Raw genomic sequence first — 21,336 nt, 5'->3', positions numbered from 1 at the left:
GAAGGCCTGCTCCCTGAGCACACAAATACACACACAGCACACACAACAACACACACACATACACACACAGCACACACAACACAATACATACATACACAAACACACACAGCACACACAACACAACACACACAACACAACAAACACACGCACACACACCAGTCCTTGTACCTGCCACTCTCTCATTCTCCAGTTCTTTTGGGAAGGAGCTTCTTCATTTGAGAGGTGTCCAGTGCACAGGCTTGGGGCTAGCCTGTAGGGTGAGTAAGAGCCATTTACAACTTTGTGAGATAAGACTCCCTAGAAACACTGCTTCTAGCCTGTGGGCAGCAGTGGGGGACTCAGAACTGGACACAGTTAGGATGCGGGATACCCAACTGAATTTGACATCAGGCAAACAACAAATCATGTGTTAACAGAGGGTCCATGCAACGTGGGGCGATACTAAACCAGTGGTTACATATTGTTTATGTGGAACTCAAACTGTGCTTTATACGGCAGCGCTGCTTGGAAGGGAATGAGGGACCGCCATGGTCCTATCTGTCTGGGACTAGATGAGTCACAGCGTCTTGGGTTAGCCCACTGACCTGCTGTCTTACAGGAGCACCCCGTTATGACAGAGTCTTTCATGAAGCCCTTTGTGTAGGCATGACCACCCTCCTTGTACAGGACAAGTGCAGGGTGTGAGGGGTACAGAGAGAAGAAGCAAGGAAGTTGCTCACATCATTGGAATTCTAAGACACTGTTTGTTTTTTTATTGTGATTTTTTATTGAAAATGGATTCTTTTCTCATATAGTCTGTCCTGTTTACAGTTGCCTCTCCCTTTGCTTCTCTTAGCTCTCCCTTTCCCCTCCCTTCTGGATCCACTGCCTCTTGGTCTCCCAATAGAAAAGAGAGGGCTTCTAAGAGATAACGACCATACATGACAAAATAGACTATCATAAGATAAAACAAAAAACCATCCCATCTAGGCTGGGCCAGGCAAACCAATAGATGGAAGAAAGCCCCAAGAGCTGGCACAAGAATCAGAGACCCACACGTTCACACACTCAGGAATTCCATAAAAACACTAAGCTGAAAGCTATGATACACACACACACACACACACACACACACACACACACACACACACACACACACCACAGGGGACCTGGTGCAGTCATCAGCCTATACTTTCTACTTTGGTCTCGGTGAGTTCCCACGAGCCTTGCTTACTTGACTGAGAGAGCCTTGTCTCCTGGTGTCCTCCACCCATCTTTGGCTCTTACACCCTTTCCACCTTCTCTTCTGAAGGAGTCCCTGAGCTCTGAGAGGAGAGATTTGATGGAGACATTCTTTTAGAGCTGTGTGTTGCAACATCTCTCTCTCTCTCTCTCTCTCTCTCTCTCTCTCCTCCCTCCCTCCCTCTGTGTGTGTGTGTGTGTGTGTGTGTGTGTGTGTGTGTGTGTGTGTGTGGCTGTGGGCTAAGGTTTTCAGCATTTTCCCCAAATCCCACAATTACCCTTAGGTAGATTTTTATTATTAACTCCAATTTACAAATAAGCAAACCAAACCTTCTCAGGAAGGTGATCATATGGTGTCTTTACTCCAAATGGGAAGTGTTTGAAAGGGAAAGGAAGCTATCATAAACTGGACCTGCCCCTGCACAGTAAGAGGATGGCATTCTACCTATAGAATACATGCCCTGGTCTCAAGAGTGGAAGCGTTAAAAACCCAGGCAGATTGGCTCCCGAACTCATCTGCTTAACTAGAAACCAGAAAAAATATTTATGTACATGAACCTCTTCCCACAAGACCCGAGGCTCCCTGGAGGTGAGGATTCCACCCTTGCTCCTAGCTATGTGCTAGTACTCAGTCCCTGTGCATAGAGTAGGTGCCAAAAAGTACTTGATGGGTCAGTGAACCTGGGAAGCCTTTGAGGAAGGGTCGCATAAGACCACGGCTTATCTCATACAGAGGACCTGAGCAGTGACCTCTTTTCACCCTGTTCTATCCCCTTTCTCAGATACTTAAATAGCATGACAGAAGTTCACTAAGTGGGATCAGCACGTGGTTGCAAGTCAAAGGACAGAAACTAGTGGCTTCTTTCCTCGGGTCAGGTCATTGGACATCTTTCCTATGTGGTCACTCAAGGCCCCTTCCCCCCCCCCCCGCCTACTCTCCCCCGTCCAGATCCTGTAGGTGGCGAATGGGTCACATCTCCTGGGGCCTGACCAGTCCTCTTGAGCCATTGAGCCCAGTCCACTGGGCCCTTGGCCTGGGAATGCTCCGTCTTCCCTATGGCGCTGATCCCCAGGAATGTCCTGCAGATCTCTTCTCCTTTGCAGTTCTCAGAGTTTTCCAGCACCTAACCTGAGGCCACGCCCTCCCAGCTGTGACCACACCCTACTACTTCCATCTCTCTGTGGGAACTTTAAGCCTAGGACAATCCATTGCCGGCCTACACCCTCTTCAAACAGGAATCCCCAGATCCTTACAAAAATAAACACCCCTCCTCTCTGCACGGGATCAGCGACTCGTTTTTTGTTGTTTTTTTTTTTTTCAGAATATTGCATATTTACAGAGGAGAGGCACTCTCTGGCAGCCTGCTCCCTTTCCTCTACAGAAAGATGTCATTAAATCCAGTGACTCTGGCCCACAGCTATAGAATGAACAAGGGCTCTGCCTGACATTCTTGTTCTACCCACCATTTAGCTGCATGTAATTGAACTAACTTGCAAGCCGGGGTCACGGGCAGTATCTTATAAAGGTGTATCTTTGAATCATAGCGCAGGGCACAGCACTTTACATGTGGGGATCAGATAAACACGATTAATTTGATTTGACCACTAAGGGCGTGTCTAAACTTAAACACCCTGAATTACATCTGCCATCAAAGTGTGTGTTAGTTTGGTCACAAAAAAAGCCCACTGGGTAGTTAAGCCTTAATTCTGTAAATTACAGAGAAAGGAAATCTGAAGCACTTGGCAAACCATTCTTGCCCTTCTCAGTCTCTCTCCAGCTCGGGGGCTTTGCCACTGCTGAGTTGGGTGGCCTTGGATGGGGCCCTGAACTTCCTGGGGCCTCAATTGCCTGGCGCAGAGTGAAGCGTGTTTATCAAAGTCCTTTCCAAGTCATAATTTTTCAGCCTTAATCCGAAATATATCTGGCAAAAATCCCATCTGAAGATAGCCCTGACATCTAGGGATTCGAATGAGGAGAGGGCCGTCAGGGTCCTCTCAGTGCAGGCCTCTGGATGGGTGCTAGTCTTCAGAAGATGGTCCGACCGATGTTTGGGCTGCACAACTTCAGGACAGAAGCCTGAAAGTGGCCATCGCTCGTGGTTTGAAGAAACCCCAGATTGCTCCGAGGGTTTACCTGGTTTTCCAGGACAGATAAGGGGCTGTCTGCTGAGGGGCAGGGCCGGCCCTTCTGCAGAAGCACACTGAGAACTAGTTAGTGATCTGGAGAGGGGGAAGGGTGCTGTCTGCAGTGTTCACCCTTAGCCTTCAGCTCCGTTCCCTAGGGCCACAAAACCAAGACTCAAACGACTCAGGTTCTCCTGACTTTCCTGACTTACAGCAGACGCCAATGTGCAGAAACCTCAGCAGTGCCCAGGGATTGGAGTCACTTTGAAAATGACTTCCTCTTAAGTGGCAAGACTGACTAGCCTTGGGGCTGGCTTCTCTCGGGTGGGGGTTGAAGAACACAGTCCCAGCATCTGCTGGGGCTCTTTCAATCTGGGAAAGGCATGAGGGGTAGTTTTCCAGAGTCCTGCAAAAAGTCGGATGTAGGTAGAGTGATGTTGAGGGAGGGATCTTGAAGATCTCTGCTACCTCAGGTGCATACAGACAGACAGACAGATGCTCTTTAAAGAAGATCTTTCCCCAAGGGTGCTCCTGAGACTTTTTGAGGCACTCTTCCTGTGTGAATTTTCTGTTGGCTCTGAGGAGACCCTTTTGTACACTGACATGGAGAACTTCCAGGAGGCTGTCCTTTCGGGACGCTGGTTCTGGACAGATCTCCCTGCCTCATTTTGACTCTCGGGAATAGTCCCGATGGCAAGGCCCAAGTCCCATGGTAAATTGTGTGGCTGGAGACACGTCTCTTAAGTCACAAACACCAAAGATGGTTTCATTGCTAATACAGAGGATGAGATTTGGTGGCTCTTTTCTTAATTCATCTGTAGGGTTTTTTTTCCTTCTAGTAATTATTTGCAGTACTTGAACAATAATAATTTAAATTTTTTTAAATCCATTTTATTTATTTACTTGGGGCTTGGAGGGTATGGAGGTCAGAGGACAGCTTACGGTAATTGGTTCTCTCCTTCCATCGTTTGGGGCCTGGGGATGGAACTTAGGTCATCAGGGTTGGTGGCAGGTACCTTTACCCACTAAGTCAACTGGCCAGCCTCTAGCAATCATTTTTAAAACATGTTAAATAAAGTAAGTGTACTGAGCACCCAGTGTTCCCAGTCACTGGACACACTTGTGCACAGCATAAACTGCCTGAAAAGGGTTACATGCTGGAGGAAGGTGCCCTTGTTTTCAGCAGGAAAAAGAAGTCTTGTAACAACAGGAAGCGCTGGCCTCCATACCACGGCTTCCAAGCAGAGCTGTTCTGGAAACAATGGCTGCCTGTGGCTCAGGAATATTAGGCAGGAAATGAAAAAGATGCTGGCGTGGGGGTGGGGGCACTGAGAAGCTGACAGACTGCTACCTGGCAGGCCTTCACAGGATGACATCACATTCTCTGAATTCTCCCCATCTCCCAACTGATGTTAGAAAAGCTGCTGACATGGCCGGAGCCCCGCAGTGCCAGGGATCTGGAAACCATTAGGAAGCTGTGCCACCCAGGAAACCAGAGGGCACAAGAAGCAGAAGGGGACGGTGACATCAGCAGAGGGCAGGACCTTAGATGAACTAAGAACCACGTACAGTGAAGTCCCTGAAGGACTCCAACACTGGCAGAGTAAATATAGGAATCGGGTTATTGGGCGACCAGCCGTACCAAAGCAGATACGTTTAAACTTTCTGAGACTGAAGTTTGTGTTTTATTTAACAGAAATTTCCGTTCTTATGGGTGGGGTGAGTTGGAGAGTCCCAAAGAATACAGTTGAGAAACAAAAACAAAACAAGCAAACAAAACTAACCGTAGTCCTTTGTCCAGGAAGCCCTTGATGTAAACCAGCAAGGACACAACCATCAGCAGCTGGCCGGGACGCTTACGTTCTTACCCAGCCTGTCCTTCCAGCTTCATCCAGAAAGCTGACAGATCTTGGGACATTAGTTCAGAAGGGAACATCAGCCTCACTGTTGGTTTTAGCGACGCTTTTACCCTACGAGGAAAAGTCACGAAACATGACAGAATCCACTCACAAGAGTTTTAAGATAAGGGAGAGGGACAGGTGTGCGCAGGCCTGCAGAAAGACATGTGAGTGAAGGGGGCCTGGGAATCATGGCACCGGCTTATACAGGCTGGGCTGGGCTATTCTACACATGTGCATAGATAGCTTTACGTAAAGCGCGCAACATAACCACGTAAACCCATGGTCCTGGGTCACACGTGACCTTTGACCCGGAAATGACTAGGCGGAAGTGACGAGGGCCCCCTGGGCATGCACGACCATGCCCAACCATGGGGGCGTGTTGTGAATTTATATCACTCACTCCATCCAGAACTAGCTCCCAGCATAGATAAAAATGTGAGGCTGGAAGTAGCTCATGGCCTAGGACCTCTGCTGACTCATGTTGCTGTTCTGAGAGTTTCTTGTCACAATTCAAAGAAGGGGTGACTTGTTCTCCTCAAAAGTCTGACTCCTGAGAGTCAGGAAGCATCCAAGCTTCCTAACTCCTCACCTAAGCCCTTGCCTTCATGACTCAAGAAATGCCCCGGTCGCTCTTTTCTCCGTTCTGCCCATCCTTGACCTGTGTCTAGGTTTCCCTGGGACGGGGTTATGCTAATTAAAACCTATTGAAAAGTCAAAGAACTTCAGATGCAGGCAGACTTGTCATGACACCCCAATGCTACTACTAGTTCTTTGGTCTATCGTAGTCTTTGTTCCCACCTAGAAAATAAGAATCACAGCTTGGGGAGCTGACTTGGTGGGTGAGTGCTTCCTAGCAAGCACTGATCTCCAGAATCCATGTAAAAGTCAGACACAGTGGCAAATGCCTGTAACCGCCGCACTGAGGGGTGAAACCGGGGGATCCCAGAAGATTGCTGGCATGCCAGAATGGCCAAACAGCAAGCTCCAGGCTCAGTGAGAGACCCTGCCTCAGAGAATAAAGTCAAGAAATTAGAGAAATGATGAGAACGTCCCCAAATCAACCTCTGTCCCTTACACGTGACCACACATGCACCCTTGAGCTCTGCTGACAGGTAATCTTCCTAGAGCGCCTTCAGGATAATAACATTCTTCTTTGTCAGTGAGCTCCATGGCTCCCCCAGTGTGAGGTCCAATCCAGGCAGCTCTGGCTTTAAACCTGCTGCCATGTCCTGGGATAGACATTGAAAGGACAGGGGACACACACACACACACACAGAGAGAGAGAGAGAGAGAGAGAGAGAGAGAGAGAGAGAGAGAGAGAGAGAGAGAGTGCATTTTCTTTTCTTTTTTTTAAGGAAATAAGAATAGCAATGCCTCTTCCTCAGAGTTATAAGAATAAAATAAAATAATAACAAAGCTTGTGGTTCCAAGAGCATTTGGTCATCCCTGCCCCGACCGCTCTGGGGACATGCAAGTAACAGTGGCCTGGACACATGATCAAGGGAGAAGCAGGCTTCATTGTCCTCCTGTTTAAGGTGACTGATGTCAGTTAAGTATCCTTTCCAGAAATAGATTTATTTTCTTGTTTGCCTCTCATTGGCCTCCTGGGTCTCTACTCCTCCTCTCCCTGAGACTTTTTCTCTGTAGGTATATGTGACCACCTTCTATGTCCACTGCCAGGGAGGGGTTTCACTCAATGGCTCCTTCAAAAGCTGGTAGCAATAAAGCTGCCTGTCCAGCAAATGTGTGTGTGTGTGTGTGTGTACATGTATATATACATATGTGTGTATGGGTATATATGCACATATATGTATATATAAAGAGAGGGGGTGGAGAGAGAGACAGGCTCTCCCAGGATAGCTTTGAACTTGACATGTAGACAAGGATAACCTCTTGCCTCTGTCTCCCAAGTGCTGGGATTTTAGGCATCAGACCTTGCTTACGAAGTGCTGAACTAGGCAAGCCCTCTACCAGCAGAGCCACATCCTTGGTCCCTGCAAATACAGTCTCTGGCTGGTGGCTCAGAATGATTGTGCTCTTTTAAGCAGTGAAGCTGAGATTCTATGCGTTTTACGTGATCTGTTCTTGCTTACAAATTGGGCTTGGAAATGTGCTGGAGGTTAAAAGAGCTCTATCCTGTGAGCCACCCCTAGCCTGGTAGAAAGGAGCCTGCCATACACATCCCTTAAGAGCAAAGCCTTATTCACAGACAGATAGTGGGAAGGATTTTAAAAAATAGTCTTCAAATCTAATTACGCATAGTCTATCAGCCTCCACTGTCAGCAAACAGACAGGGATCCTGGATTCTGTGTGCAAGGTGAACAAGCCCAGTTCAAGGCCCCAAGCGGGGGACTCCTTACAGCCTCTTTGCTGCACTCCACACTTAGCTCAGCACCATGCTTACACCCACCCCCACCCCGATACATACACCCAGAGGGGCCCTGTATCAGTCCTGTCCTCTCAGAGTCTGCCCCTCAAGGCAGCTGCAGACCTAGCCTGGGAGCTGCCTGGATAAAACTGACTCTGGAGAAGCCATGGGCACGTTCACAAAGAGGAATACTGTCGTCGAGGTGGTGGTTTGGAAAGACTTAGCTGGTTGTAGAGATCAAGATAGAATGCAATCTTTCCTGGCCATCATTTGAAAACTCCCCTATTAACCTGCACCCTTCCACCAGACTGGTCTAGGCAGCATTCCTGGGATTCACGGCGTTATTTCTCTGGTTCTACCTTGTTTATACCACCCTCTGTTCACCATGCACCAAGTGCTTATTATGTGCCAGACAGTTGACCAAGCACTCTTGAGACACGCAGTGCATGTCCCATCACTTCAAATCAGTCCTGTTTCAGGGTTAGAATTCCATTGCATGGCTCTGACAGGGTCTGTCCGTCCATCCCGTCCCCCTGCCTTTCCCCTCACACACACACTTCCCTGACATCCCATGCCCCACCACCCTTATCCCACTTGTCTTAACACAGATGCAGGTTCAGCGCTCTCTAACATGATCCCTCTCATACAGCTGGAGTACTACAAATGCACATTAGTTCCTGGACTCGGCCCAAACTTGAAATCCTTGCCTATACCCCACCACTGTGCACAATATTTATAAAAAAAAAAAAAAAAAAAAAAAAATTAAAAAAAACTGGTTACACTTTTTTGTGCCTGTCTAAAGCCCTTAACATGTTTTGCTGGATATTTGTATGACAGGGTGAATAATCCCCTCCTAAGGTGTTTGTCCAGACTGTACCCATGGCACCCAGCCATGGATGAAAAGAGTGACAGTGTCCAGGCCCCTGTGGCTTGACTTGGCAATTGAGAGCTGGGAGGTGGTGAGGGAGCCCCCAGGGAGCCTGGGCAGAGCAGGGCCGGTCCTTGGAGGTCTTGCCAGCAGGTTGGGCAAACACTCCTGCCTAATGAGGGCAGTCCCCTCCTGGGATCACTGGGAAGCACTTCCGCAAACATGACATTGCCTCACTGAGATCGGGAAGGCCTCCAGCTTCTTTGCATTCAACTTGCTCTTCAGGATCCCACTTTTAGAAAGCACTGCTCCTTCAGAAAACTTGGAAAAGCAAGTCATTATTCTCCACTATCTAGATTCTAGATTCTAGAGGCAGACATTGTTAACATTCCAGTGGTGTCCCCGTTCCCTTCTCCATCCCCCACCACCACCCCCGAGCCATTTAATATATAAAACAAGGTAGGTTTTTTTCTTTGGTTGGTTGGGGGGTCTTGTTTTTGTTGGTAGTTGGTAGATACTGTTTCTCATATTCCAATCTGCCCTTGACCTTCTGCCTCCAGCTTGAATTACAGGGGTGTACCACCACACCCAGTTCGGGAAGTATTTTCCATTTTTCAAAAACCACTTGCATCCTTTTGTAACCTTTCAAAGATACTTTAAGTGGTTACGGAGTAGAGATGTTTAACACCTATGTTGGCTTGTGGTGGTGGAATTTTTGTCACTCTGGCAGCCAAGGACCGCTCTTCTGTCCTCCCCAGGCAGTGCGGCTAACAGGCCCTGTCCTGAAGAGAAGACTTGGTAGGCCTGGGACTTTCTCCGTTCTGCATCACACCCCAGTGATGTCACAAAAAAGGCATCAACTGGCCTGTGGCATCAGGCAAAGCTGGGGTTGGAGCCCAGCTCAGAACAGAGTAGCTGCGTGATGTGGGGCAACTGGCCTAGCCTCTCTTAAATCAACTTTCATGGTTCAAAACAGAGATGAACTTCAGCTGTTTGCTGGGCTGGCTCTGCTTATAGAATAGAAAATGGTAGCGGGGCGGTGGTGGTGCATGCCTTTAATCCCAGCACTCGGGAGGCAGAGGCAGGCAGATCTCTGTGAGTTTGAGGCCAGCCTGGGCTACAGAGCGAGATCCAGGAGAAGGCACCAAAACTGCACAGAGAAAACCCTGTCTCGAAAAACCAAAAAAGAAAAAAAGAGAAAGAAAACGCTGCAAATAAACTAATGGAAAGCCACCTGGAGTAATGGCAAGCCTGTGAAGTGTCTCCTGCTCTGAAGGTCTGGCATCTCAGTGCAGCACAGTCAGAAATGGAGACAGCAAAGAGACAGACAGGTCCTTGCCCCTAGACAGAGCAGACTTGCAGCAGACTTTTTAATTGTATTTATGAAATAGCTTAAAGGCAATGTATTCTGAAGGAATATATTTCCCCAGTTCCTTTTCCTATTGGTGACTGAATTTATGAATTTCTTTTATACCCTTCCATATATATTAACTCATGTACAAGTAGATGAATATTTTTCTTTCATTCTCTAAAGTAAACAGATGTTAGTTAGCATCTCATTACATTCACCTAATAAAACTTTATCTTGTTATTTTTGTTTAATGATATATCTTGAAAACCACTCTATATTAGTACATGAAAATTTTGGTAGTCTTTTTAATAATTATATGATATTCTATAATCTGAATGTTCCATTTTTTTTTAATTTTTAGAGACATGGTTTCTCTGTGTAGCCTTGGCTGTCCTGGAACTCAATCTGTAGACCAGGCTGGCCTCAAACTCACAGAGATCCACCTGCCTCTCTTTCCCGAGTGCTGGGATTAAAGGCATGTGCCATAACGGCCTGGTTTGAATGTTCCATTTTTTATGTTAGTGATTTTTTTTTCTTCCTTTTCTGTCTTTCTTTTTCTTTTCTTTTATTTCCCATGACTGGCAAAGCTTCTCTTTCCAAATGTTTGGTCAACATATTTGTAATCGAACTTAACAAATTTCTGCCAATTCGAGAACTGAAAGATTACTTATGTGTGCATGTGTGTATGAAAAAGTTGTACATAATACTTAAGTATAATCTGAAGTTGAGCTGAAGTTGGACAGTTCTTGGGAGTGTCATCAAGTCAGAAGGCACTGGAGACATAAGCTCCTTCAGGAAGCTCTGCCTGAAGAAGGTATCAGAGCCAAGCTAGGCAGGTGAAGGAGTTCCTATGGAAAAGAGTCAATAGGCCAGGGCAGGGGTGTGCCCTCCTCAAAGCCCAGCACCAGACCCCACATTCCTGGCCTGGATCTCACTGTGTAGCCCAGGCAGGCCTCAAACTCATAATTATGCCCCTGCCTCAGCTTCCTGAGTACCGGACCCAAAAGCATGAGCCTCCATGCCCAGTCCACACTCTCGTTCTTTATGAGCTGAACGTGTATGGCTTCTAATAGCTTCCTGAGGCAGGTTCCAGGAAAGCCTTGAATAGAATAATGACAGATCTTAAAGGACAATTCACCTCTGCGTTTGTGTGTCCTGATCTGTGACAAGTAGCAGTTTACATTGTTGGCAGCATCGTTTCCTGTGTTAGCGGAGGATGAAGGCATACACACAACATACACTGGAGACACATTTTCTTCCTGATACCAAAAATGCAAACAACAAAAGAAAACAATTAGATCAATTGGAAATTTAAATTTCATCCAAAATTAAAACTTCTCTGCTTTGAAGAATACCAGAAATATGTGCAAGTATTGCCAATGACAAATTGAGTTTTAAATTTTATGTAACTATGTATGTGTCTTTGTGTGCTAGCTTAAGACACATTAATTTTATCTATTTATCTATTTACTTATTTTTGAGACACTTCTTTTTATAACGAGATAAAGTTATATTAGGTGAGTGTAATAATAAGACACGGTCTTATTATACAGCCCTGGCTGTCCTGGAATTCTTTAAGTAGACCAGGCTGGCCTTGAACACACAGATTTGCCTGCCTCAGCCTTCCCAATGCTAGAATTAAAGGCTTATACCACTATACTTGGAAAGACATTAATTTTTAAATGAAATAAATCAATTTTTAAAAACTTAAGTTGCTTGGTGCTTATGAAGTTGTGGATCTTGGAGGAGAGCCTACAACCACTACTTTACTAAACCAGCATCATCCCTAACTGCATTTAAACATTTGTCTTTACACCTACGGATAAGTGTAGTCCTCACCCCTCATCAAGGAAACTTCTCTTTGCAACAGACAGAAACCACTACAGAAAACCATAACCAATTAAACTGTAGAGTTGTGGAGCCCAGTCCCAGTAGATACATCTACAAGACACTCCCGCACCTAAGGCTCAGGGACCATTGTGGATGAGAGAGGTTAAGGTCTGTAAGAGGCAGAGAGGGTCAGGGAGTTTGCAGTGATTCTGTATTTCCCTGTAAGGTTAGAAGCTACACCCATACACATGGCTGACTAGACATAACAAGTTGAACAAGGACAGTACCAACAGACATGTCAAAGTGAGTGAAGAGAAGACCACAAGGCTTCAACCCTACCCAGAGAACTACTGAGAGTGAGGGAAATAGAGCACACCAAGTGGCTATCCGATACCAAACTGTCACCCCTGAAAACATGTGTCTGAGTTACATTATACAGACTGAGCCGGTCATATTAGGAATAGATATATGTATATACATCTATACATGTAACAACATATAAATGTAAAAAAGAGGCTATGAATTTGAAAAAGAGCATGGAGGGGTATGTAGGAGAGTCTGGAAGGAGGAAATGGAAGAGGACAATGATGTAATTATATTATGATTTCAAAAATTTTAAATTAAAAAAATATTTAAGTATAAAGACAGCCCACTGCTTAGAAGAAAACATTTGCCAAAAGTGGATGCGATGATGGTTTCACATCCAGAATATTTCAAGAACTATTATAACTGCACAAAAAGACAAACAATTCAACTACAAGTTGAGTTGAAAGACAGTCTCCAGAGAAGATACACAAATGGCCAATCACCCCGGAGAAAGATGCTAAGCATCATTAGCCATAAGCAAAATGCAAATCAAAACCAACAGTAAATACCAGCGCATCCCAGGAGGATGACCATGGGGAACGATAGACAATAACAGGTTTTGACAAGGGTGTGGAGTGATTGGAATCCTCCTCGATTGGCCAATGGGAGCTGTTTTGAAGAACAGCTTGGCAGTTCCCCAAGAATGAAATGTAGAGTTACCCTCCCATTCCTGGATCTATAGCCAAAAAAATAAAAAACCTTTCTGTACACACACACACACACACACACACACACACACACACACAAATATACACATGGAGGAATCTTCTTTGTTCATATTAGCCATAGAGTGGAAACAGCTGCATTTTCCCAGCTGGTGAATGGATAAGCAAGATGAAGAATTTGGTTAGAATAATATTCAGCCACGGGAAGGAGCAGAGGGCCAACGCATGCTGTAGTGCAGACAGACCTTGAGAATGCTATACTATAGGTGGGAAAAAGCTCATCCGGAGACTACACGTTGTAAGATTCCATTTTTGTAAAATGTCTGAAGCAGGGAAACCCATGGAAATAGAAGGCTGGCCAAGGGTTCTAAGGAGGGACATGGATAGTAACTAATAATCAACTTGTTTGTTTGTTTGTTTGTTTGTTTGTTTGTTTGTTTGTTTTGAGGGGAGAGGAGTTAATGAAATGTTCTACAATATGATAGTGTGATGGTTCCTTACATTGTAAATGTACTTTCAAAAAAACCCACTTAATCCGACACGTTAAAAGATAACTTTTATGCAATTTGAGTTATATCTCAAGTTTTCTGCATTTATTTATTTTATTATTAGTCATTGGAAAAATGCAAATCAAAACCACAGAAAATACCAGTGTGTCCCCAGAAGGATGACCATGAGCAAAGAGAAAATAGTAAGTGTAGACGAGGGTGTGCAATGATTGGGACTCTCCTATATTGGGGGCTCTCTACCCCCTATTTCTTGGGGTTTTTTATGTGTGGAATCATACCAGATGAACTCAAATGGACTGACTTCTGTTACCCATCCTCATGTCTTTGAGATACAACCCCGGGCTTGTCATTTGTTGCTTATACTAAGCTTTGTTCATATTTATCTATATGTGTGTATATGTGTATATGTGTGTGTGTGTGTGTGTGTGTGTGTGTGTGTGTGTATTAAGGAGTTTTATTGAAATATAATTCACCACACTTTACTTGAAGACCAGGAATACAGAACCCAGAGAAGGGGCATGCCTGTGCCCCTAAAACACAAAGGCAATTTAATGTGCTCTGAAAGAATGTGGCTTCAACAACCCCACAGTGACCAAAGAGAACCATGCTTGCTCCTATCTATCCCAGACCCTAGCCATCAGGAAACTGAGGCTGTTCACAGTCACGACTTCCAGACCAACATGGAAAGCTTCACTGTGGCCCTTTCTTTTATTATTATTTTTTTTTTACAGTTTCTTTTTTTTTTTTTTTTTGAGCTGAGGATTGAACCCAGGGCCTTGCACTTGCTAGGCAAGCGCTCTACCGCTGAGCTAAATCCCCAACCCAACTGTGGCCCTTTCTGCTCTAAACCCTTGGAGGAGTCAGGGATCGCAGAGACTCACCACGTCATTCATCAGTGCAAACTTGTGTTTGACTTGTGCCGGGTTAGATGCAAGAAGACAAGGGACCCATGGTGCTCCATAAATAAGACATGTGGAAGACTTTCTCTTCTGTCAGAGCCATCTTCAGAAAACCTTAGTGCTGATTAGAAGTTAACTGCCAAGATTGCTGATCCAGGGAAAACAATGCAAACCAGAAAAGGGAGTTGGAGAAACGTTCCCATGAAACAACTCAGAGATGATAACGCCCGTATCCTAGCAACTGTGTGGACCTGTGTGGGAGAGACTCAATGTTCTTTGGGACCCAGATAGATCTCACAGACCAAACTCAGTGACCCCGACCTCCAGAGTCACTCCTCCCCATGCCCATGTTGACAAGAGGGGCTTTCTATCCATCTGCAGCCACTCAGCTCACTTCTATTAGCATTCTACCCTGATCAGAATCCTAACCTGTCCTTGAATCATGGAAACAGCAGTCTAAGGAATCCTGAGACTTGGAGTCTGAACTCTTGGTGAAGTCTTTTGATGTGTGTGTGTGTGTGTGTGTGTGTGTGTGTGTGTGTGTGTGTCATGTGTGTGAGTGTGTACATGTGAGTGTGTGCATGCCATGTTTGTGAGGGTGCCCACAGAGGCCAAAAGAGGGTGTCAGATCCCCTGGAGCCAGAGCTGCAGGTGATTGTGAGCCCCTCAATGTGGGTGCTGGGAACCAAACTCAGGTCCTCTGGGAAAGGAGTACGTTATAGTGATTGCTAAACCATCTCTCCATCTCCATCTCCATCTCTTGGTGGCCCCAGCAACAACATCATCCCCCCCGCAATACCATCTCTCTTTAAGCCCTCGATGCCCTGAGTGTCACTGCTGATTGGCAGCACAGTGTCACCTCAGAACTCGTTCAAAAAGTAAATCCCTTGGCACCCCCTCCACCCACCTTCTTACTGAACTGGAATGTGCATGTTGACAAGAACACTTCAGTGTGCTTGTACATCTATATTTCACAAGCTCTAAGCTAGGCCCATGGCTTTTCAGCCGTGGTGTCCAGAGGTCATACTTGGCTGCCCTAAGGGGGGAGATGGAGTGATTCCTTTCCCATGGCTGAAAGTAATGGAGACCTGCCCCCTTCCCACCTGGTCCAGGATGGGAATCCAGGACAGCTAACAAGTTTAGGACTGGAGTCATGCCCTCTTTCCGGGAGGAGTTATAACAGTAACTCCCTCTCACGTAGAACTGTGAACAAGGGCTTCCCCTATCTCTAAAATGGACTTCCCCATCTTTAAAATACGTGATGCCACTGTTTGTGGTGGTGCATGCTGGTAGGATTTGCTGAAGGAGGCGGAGGCAGGAGGATCATGAGTTTGAGGCCAGCCTGGACTACATGTTTAAAAATAAATGAATAAATAAATAATAAAATATGCAATGACTCTGTGCCTCAGAGTTATCTAAAGACACAGGGACTTCACAGAAGCACAATTACTCTCAAATAGGACCAGCAGCCACTCCAAGGAGTGGAGATGAGTTTTGACAGTTCATTTGGCTGGGAGGAGCTAAGCTTTGTTGTCACCAAGGAAATACAACTATAAATGCATGTCCTACATAAGCCACAAACAGAAATAACAGCTGTCATTCCAGAACACTTCTCATGTCCAGGATCTGGGCTAAATGGATAATTTCAGTCCTAGCATGAGGGTAATGTCACTGATGCCTTCATTATATATTCTAATCCCAGGCCACAAAGGCAGTTTGGCATCTAAGTCTGCATTCTCAGCCCCATGCCACATGTGACAAGTTACAGAAGAGCTTTGAGTGGTGTTGGAAGAGTCAGCTATTGCTTACACAACAGAAATTGTGTGTGTGTGTGTGTGTGTGTGTGTGTGTGTGTGTGTGTGTGTAAGACACACAAACTTAGCAAATTTCCTATGTAATAAAGCAGATCCAACTGTACCTTTTCTGTTCAAAGATGGGAGAAGAATCTTTGAGCCTGGCTTGCTCCCACACCCCACTCCCACCCTCTATTCACTCACAGGAAGTGGATCCACCTCTGTGGTCTCTGGCCTCTTATATTTCCAATCCAAAATCCACTCCCTGACCTCTTTGTACCTGGGTTAACTGGAAGGTTCTCCCCAGTTCCCGTCTTACAGGATAAGTCAGGGGCAAAATAAGGATGTGTTTTTGAAGGGAGAGGTCCTGGTATGTGTTAGCCTTTGAGGGATGGGCAGGATATTTTTAAGAATGATGAACTTGATTAAGTGCCTAGCTTACAATCAGTGCAGCAAGAGAAAGGAAATGCTTTGAGGACGTTGTAATGGAGAATTCAGTGGTGTGAGGTTGTGCACAGCATTGTGAGAGAGTTCTTGCCTTGCATCCAAGCAGCCCTGGATTAGATCCTCCAGCACCCAGTAACAATAATGAGACTATTGAAACCGAATACCTTGTGTCTAGGTAGAATGTTGGATTTGAACACCTAGTATCTACCTAGACAAAGCTTCGATCTAAGCCAGATGTGGTAGTGATATTTGCCTATGCCCAGTATTTAGGAAGCTTGGTGAGTTCAAGGTTAACCTGAGTATTATATCAAAGCCCTATCTCAAAATGAGAAAGATGCAGCCCAGTATGGACTTGCATTTAGGAGTAAGTTTGTACAATAAGTATGAATGAATTGGCATTAGTCCGATCCGAGAAAGGATTGGGTGTGTGCTGGGAGTGCTGGCACAGCACTAACCAATTCTTGGTTCATGGAGGACCTGTGTTGCCTTTATGTACTCAGAAGCCACAAAAAAAAACTTTAGTCTGAGGCTTAGGCTGTCCCACACCAAGTCACATTCACCACACTTTCACAAGGGGACCTCAGGCAGACTAGTCAAGGGACCCAAGTAGCAAACAACTTGCTGTGCATCTAAAAGACGTGTGTCATTCTGTCACTCTGACAATGCCCCTCAAGGTCAATCCAGGAGAGAAACAGCACAGCCACTCTCTACCACCAGAGCTCTGAACCTGGGAGGGTGGGAATTATATTAGAGTCTTTTAGATATGACCCTGGAGTCAGACTTTTATTTGGGCCACCAGCTCACAAAAAAAAAAAAAAAAAAAAAAAAGACACAGAGACTTATTATTAATTATGAAAGCTTGGCCTATAGCTTAGGCTTGTCCCACTAGCTCTTATAACTTAAATTAACCCATTTATATTCATCTACGTTTTACCTTGTGGCTTTTTGCCTTTCTTCCATCTTGCATCTCCTGTTTTCTCTCCGTGTCCTCTGGTGTTTCTGCCTATTTTCTTCCCCAAGACCTCTCTGTCCCCAGAAGTCTAGCCTAATCTCTTCTTACCTAGCTATTGGCCATTCAGCTCTTTATTAAACCAATCACAGTGACACATCTGCACACAATGTGAAGAAATATTCTACAACATGACCCATTTAAATAAATGATTAGAAGGTAGTATTGGGGTTCTCATCTTTCAAAGGAAGGCATACATCAGTTACAGATAAAAAACATTATTAATATGAAGATGGAAGGGGGTATTTTATTTGTTTGTTTGAAACAGGGTCTAATAGCCCAGCCCGTCCTCAAACTTGCTATGTAACTGAGGATGATCTTGAACTCCCCAATGTCCAGACTACGGGTGTACACCACTACACCATCAGGCCTCAAACACAGGAGTATTTACAACCTCTGAGGAGCATTGCCTAGCACTTATAAGCAACTACTCCCACTTGTAACTCTTTTGAGTCCTACCCTGTTTCTCTTTGAACTTACCTGGATGGTAAGGGGGAAATCTTGACAGGACAGATTTACATCTAATACTTGGCTGTTTTTCTCTCCTTGTACCTAGTTCCATATGTGCTGAAGAGCTGTGCGGAGTTCATAGAGACTCACGGCATTGTCGATGGAATCTATCGTCTCTCAGGTATCACCTCAAACATCCAGCGGCTAAGGTAAGCCAAAGGAAGAGCCCAGACTTCTCTTTCTGCCTTTCTTGCATCTCTGCTGGTGCTTGTTGGGAGCCCCAGAAAACTGAAAGATGGCCTCTGTGAGGTGGAGCTGCCTGGCAATTCTAACTCTAATCAGGAGGCTCCTAGCCTGGTGGAATTCTTTCCAAGAAAAACGCCTTTTTCTTTGTCTTGGGTAGGGTTTATGCTCCTTTGATGGATTGGATTTACCTCACATGATCTAAATTACAAGTTAGGAAACATGTTTTTTTCTAAAGCCCAATCAGATTAGGGCCCCTCACACAGTGCTCAGAACTCTAGGCCCTGAGGAGGTTTTCTTTGGATTCGCCCTTGATATTTCAGATGGTTGAGAAATTAGAAGCCTGCATAATCATACATTTCTCTAATCAATGTGGATATTTTAAAGTTACTTGGGACCAGCGATATGGTGCCTCAAGTAAAGATGCTTGCTGAGCATGCCCAGTGGTCTGAGTTTGATCCCTGGAACCTACATAAGCAGGAGGAGAGAACTGACTCCACAAAGTTGTCCTCTGACCTCCATCTACAACCAGTGGCAAGTGTGCCTTTCACCTCCCCAAACACCAGGAATTTTTTTTAATGGATGATGTATAAGAACCTTTAACTTAAAAAAATATATATGTATAGAGTGTATATAGAATATATGAAATATATTGAAATATATAGGTATTTTTCTGTGATTATTGCAATAGGCTCATTATTTTGCTTATTATTTATAATACCAAAAGAATATTTAGTGGTTTTAAATATATATTTATTATGTGTTTGGTAATTATAAATATCCATTCTAAAATAATAAGATTATACATTTAAAAATTTTTTGAGACAGGATCTTACTCTGTAGCCCAGGCTGGCCTGCAACTCAGGGCAATCCTCCTGCTTCTGTAGAACACTCACTGCAAGATCAGTATGTAAATTGTGACATATTATGCATATTATCTATTATATAATTCAGGTTTTGTCTTCCCCCTTCTCTTTGGTCCTTCATCCCCAAATCGCACTTGTAATTAAATTATAGCAAAGACTTTTACGGATGTTTAAAAAAATGGTTTATTTCAAGTATAATTGTTTTTTTGTTTTTGTTTTTAAATTTTGCAGTGCTGGGATGAAACCTGGGCCCTTGTGCATGTTATCCAAGGGCTCTAATGTGGTGCTATACCCCAGCCTTATCGGGCTTTCGTGAATCTGTGTACATGTAATGTAATTTCCAAGTGTGCTTTTTGTTATTGTTGTTGTTAGAATTTTGTCTTACTTGGTTTTGAAACAGGGTGTCACTTTGTAGACTAGGCTGGCCTTAGACTCATGGGGATCCACCTGCCTCTGCCTCTGTCTCACAACAGCTAGGAATAAAGGTGTGTGGCACCATACCCAACCATTTGTGTGGCTTCTTCGTTTTTTAAGACAGGGTCTCACTCTGTACCTCAGACTAGCTTTGAACTCACAATTCTTAGTGTGCCATGCCTTAGAATTTCATTTACAGCGTTTTTTTTCTTTCTTATTGGGGACCAGCACTGGGCCTTGAACTCAAGTGGTCCACACTGAGCTTCCCTCCCAGCCTCTACTCCCAGTAGTATCTCCTAGGGATTGACTCTTAGTCTGAAGTGCATGACATGGTGGCTGGCATCCCACAGAGACACATAGGCGGAGGGAAGTCCTATTCATTTAAAGACTGCCTTAGCTTTGGCCAGGGAAAGTTTGGACAAAATGAATGAATATATTGTAGAGTCTTCTCTTCTGATCTCCGAAAAACACATGCATGTGTATTCACAGATTCATGAGACAGCTCTTCTCAAGGCCCTTTGAGTTGCCTTGAGGTTCTTACAGTCTTAGAGAGTTTCCTTCTCTTCTTTGACAGGACAGAACCAGAGTAGGGGTAGGCAATGGGCTGATTTGAAAACGCTGATTCTCAGCATTGATCACTACCTTACTGCCCAAGGAATACACTTAGAAGCCTAACTTCTATATTAAAACTAAAACTTGGCATTTAAAAGCCATCTATGTAGTTTACAAGGATTTGAGGCCATGCATTCATGTAATCTTGTAAGGGGATATTTTCTAATTTGACTCCGAGGCTAAACTGGGGCTGGTGACACCGACCTGTGACCCAACCACAGGAGGCTGAAGAAACAATGATGTGAGTTCAAACCAACCTGGCCTATGCAGTGAGTCCCTGTTTCAAAAAGAACATGGAGCAAAAGCAAAGAAAATGAAATAAAAGGAAAGAAAGTAAACAGCACAGAACCTGGAGCCAGATTATCTTGGTGTTCCTAGGATCCCACTGTGAACTGCTTAGGCTGGTCCCACACTCATAGGACATGCCGGAGTTACCACCAAGCAATCTAGAAAGTTCCACTGAGCATCAGAGAGGTAGTTGAGTTAGATCCTCAAGCCTTGGGTTTGACTGTCCAGATGAATCGAGTTTGGAACACGACTGTGGAGATCGGTGATAAGAGGTGACACCCTCCCCACCCTGGTCCGCCCCACTCCATCCCACTTCCCGGTTTCGGATCTCACTGGTAAAAAAAAAAAAGAGTTTAATTTTGAGTAATGTCTTGGGAAAACTGAAATCTCAGTAGGCTCTTTGGGCAAACTTTTCATACCCTCCCAGTGCCCATTACCAAGGCACGGATACAGTGCCATGGGAATTTCTGTTCTCAGATGAGTTTTCTGAGTTCAAGCCGCAGCCTACTTTCAAGCAAGTTTCAGCCCTCCCAAAGTGGTGTCTCTCCAATGCTCCAATGGCCTCCTGGTGCCCATAGTCGAGTGGAGGTCAAGAGGACAGGCAGCTCAGCAATGTAGGCTCCCCCCCCCCCCCCCCCGTGCCTCCGAGCAGCTGCTGACAAGGAGCGCATGTTCCCTGGGCTTGTTATGTCTCCGTCTGTTTCAGGCAAGAGTTTGGCTCAGATCAATGTCCAGATCTGACAAGGGAAGTGTACCTCCAAGACATCCACTGTGTGGGCTCCCTGTGCAAGCTCTACTTCAGGGAGTTGCCCAACCCCCTCCTGACCTACGAGCTCTATGAGAAATTCACGGTGAGTGTTTGGATTTTCATTGTGCTTAGCGGGTGGGATGCAGGGACCGGCCAAGGGCAGTTTCGACCCTGAAACAACAATAATAAAACTCACCAGCTGGTTGGCATTATCTTAGCATGGTGGTGGACGTAAGATGGCCGAGGGAAGGGGAGCTGTGGAACTTTTTGCAAACCGTTTCTCTTCTTGGGTTTTTAGAATGATGCTGTTTGTTTTAAGAGCTGGGTGGAATTATGCCTTTGTTTATTCAACTGAATGCGCCTC

The 21,336-nt window shown here is 45.1% G+C and overlaps 1 protein-coding gene across 1 annotated transcript in view; it reads left to right on the top strand.

Moving 5' to 3' along the window:
* Positions 1-21,336, top strand: part of Arhgap31 (Rho GTPase activating protein 31) — a 110,343-nt gene that overhangs the window by 54,714 nt on the left and 34,293 nt on the right. Inside the window, exons 2-3 of the mRNA XM_036203781.1 lie at positions 17,908-18,010; positions 20,931-21,075. Of these exons, the coding sequence (XP_036059674.1) occupies positions 17,908-18,010; positions 20,931-21,075 (248 nt within the window). The remainder of the gene's footprint in view (positions 1-17,907; positions 18,011-20,930; positions 21,076-21,336) is intronic.

This window comes from Onychomys torridus, chromosome 12 (genome assembly GCF_903995425.1).
Source record: "Onychomys torridus chromosome 12, mOncTor1.1, whole genome shotgun sequence".
Lineage (NCBI taxonomy): Eukaryota > Metazoa > Chordata > Mammalia > Rodentia > Cricetidae > Onychomys > Onychomys torridus.
The sequence above is the reverse complement of the archived record's forward strand: the minus strand, read 5'-3'. Positions and strand labels throughout refer to the sequence as shown.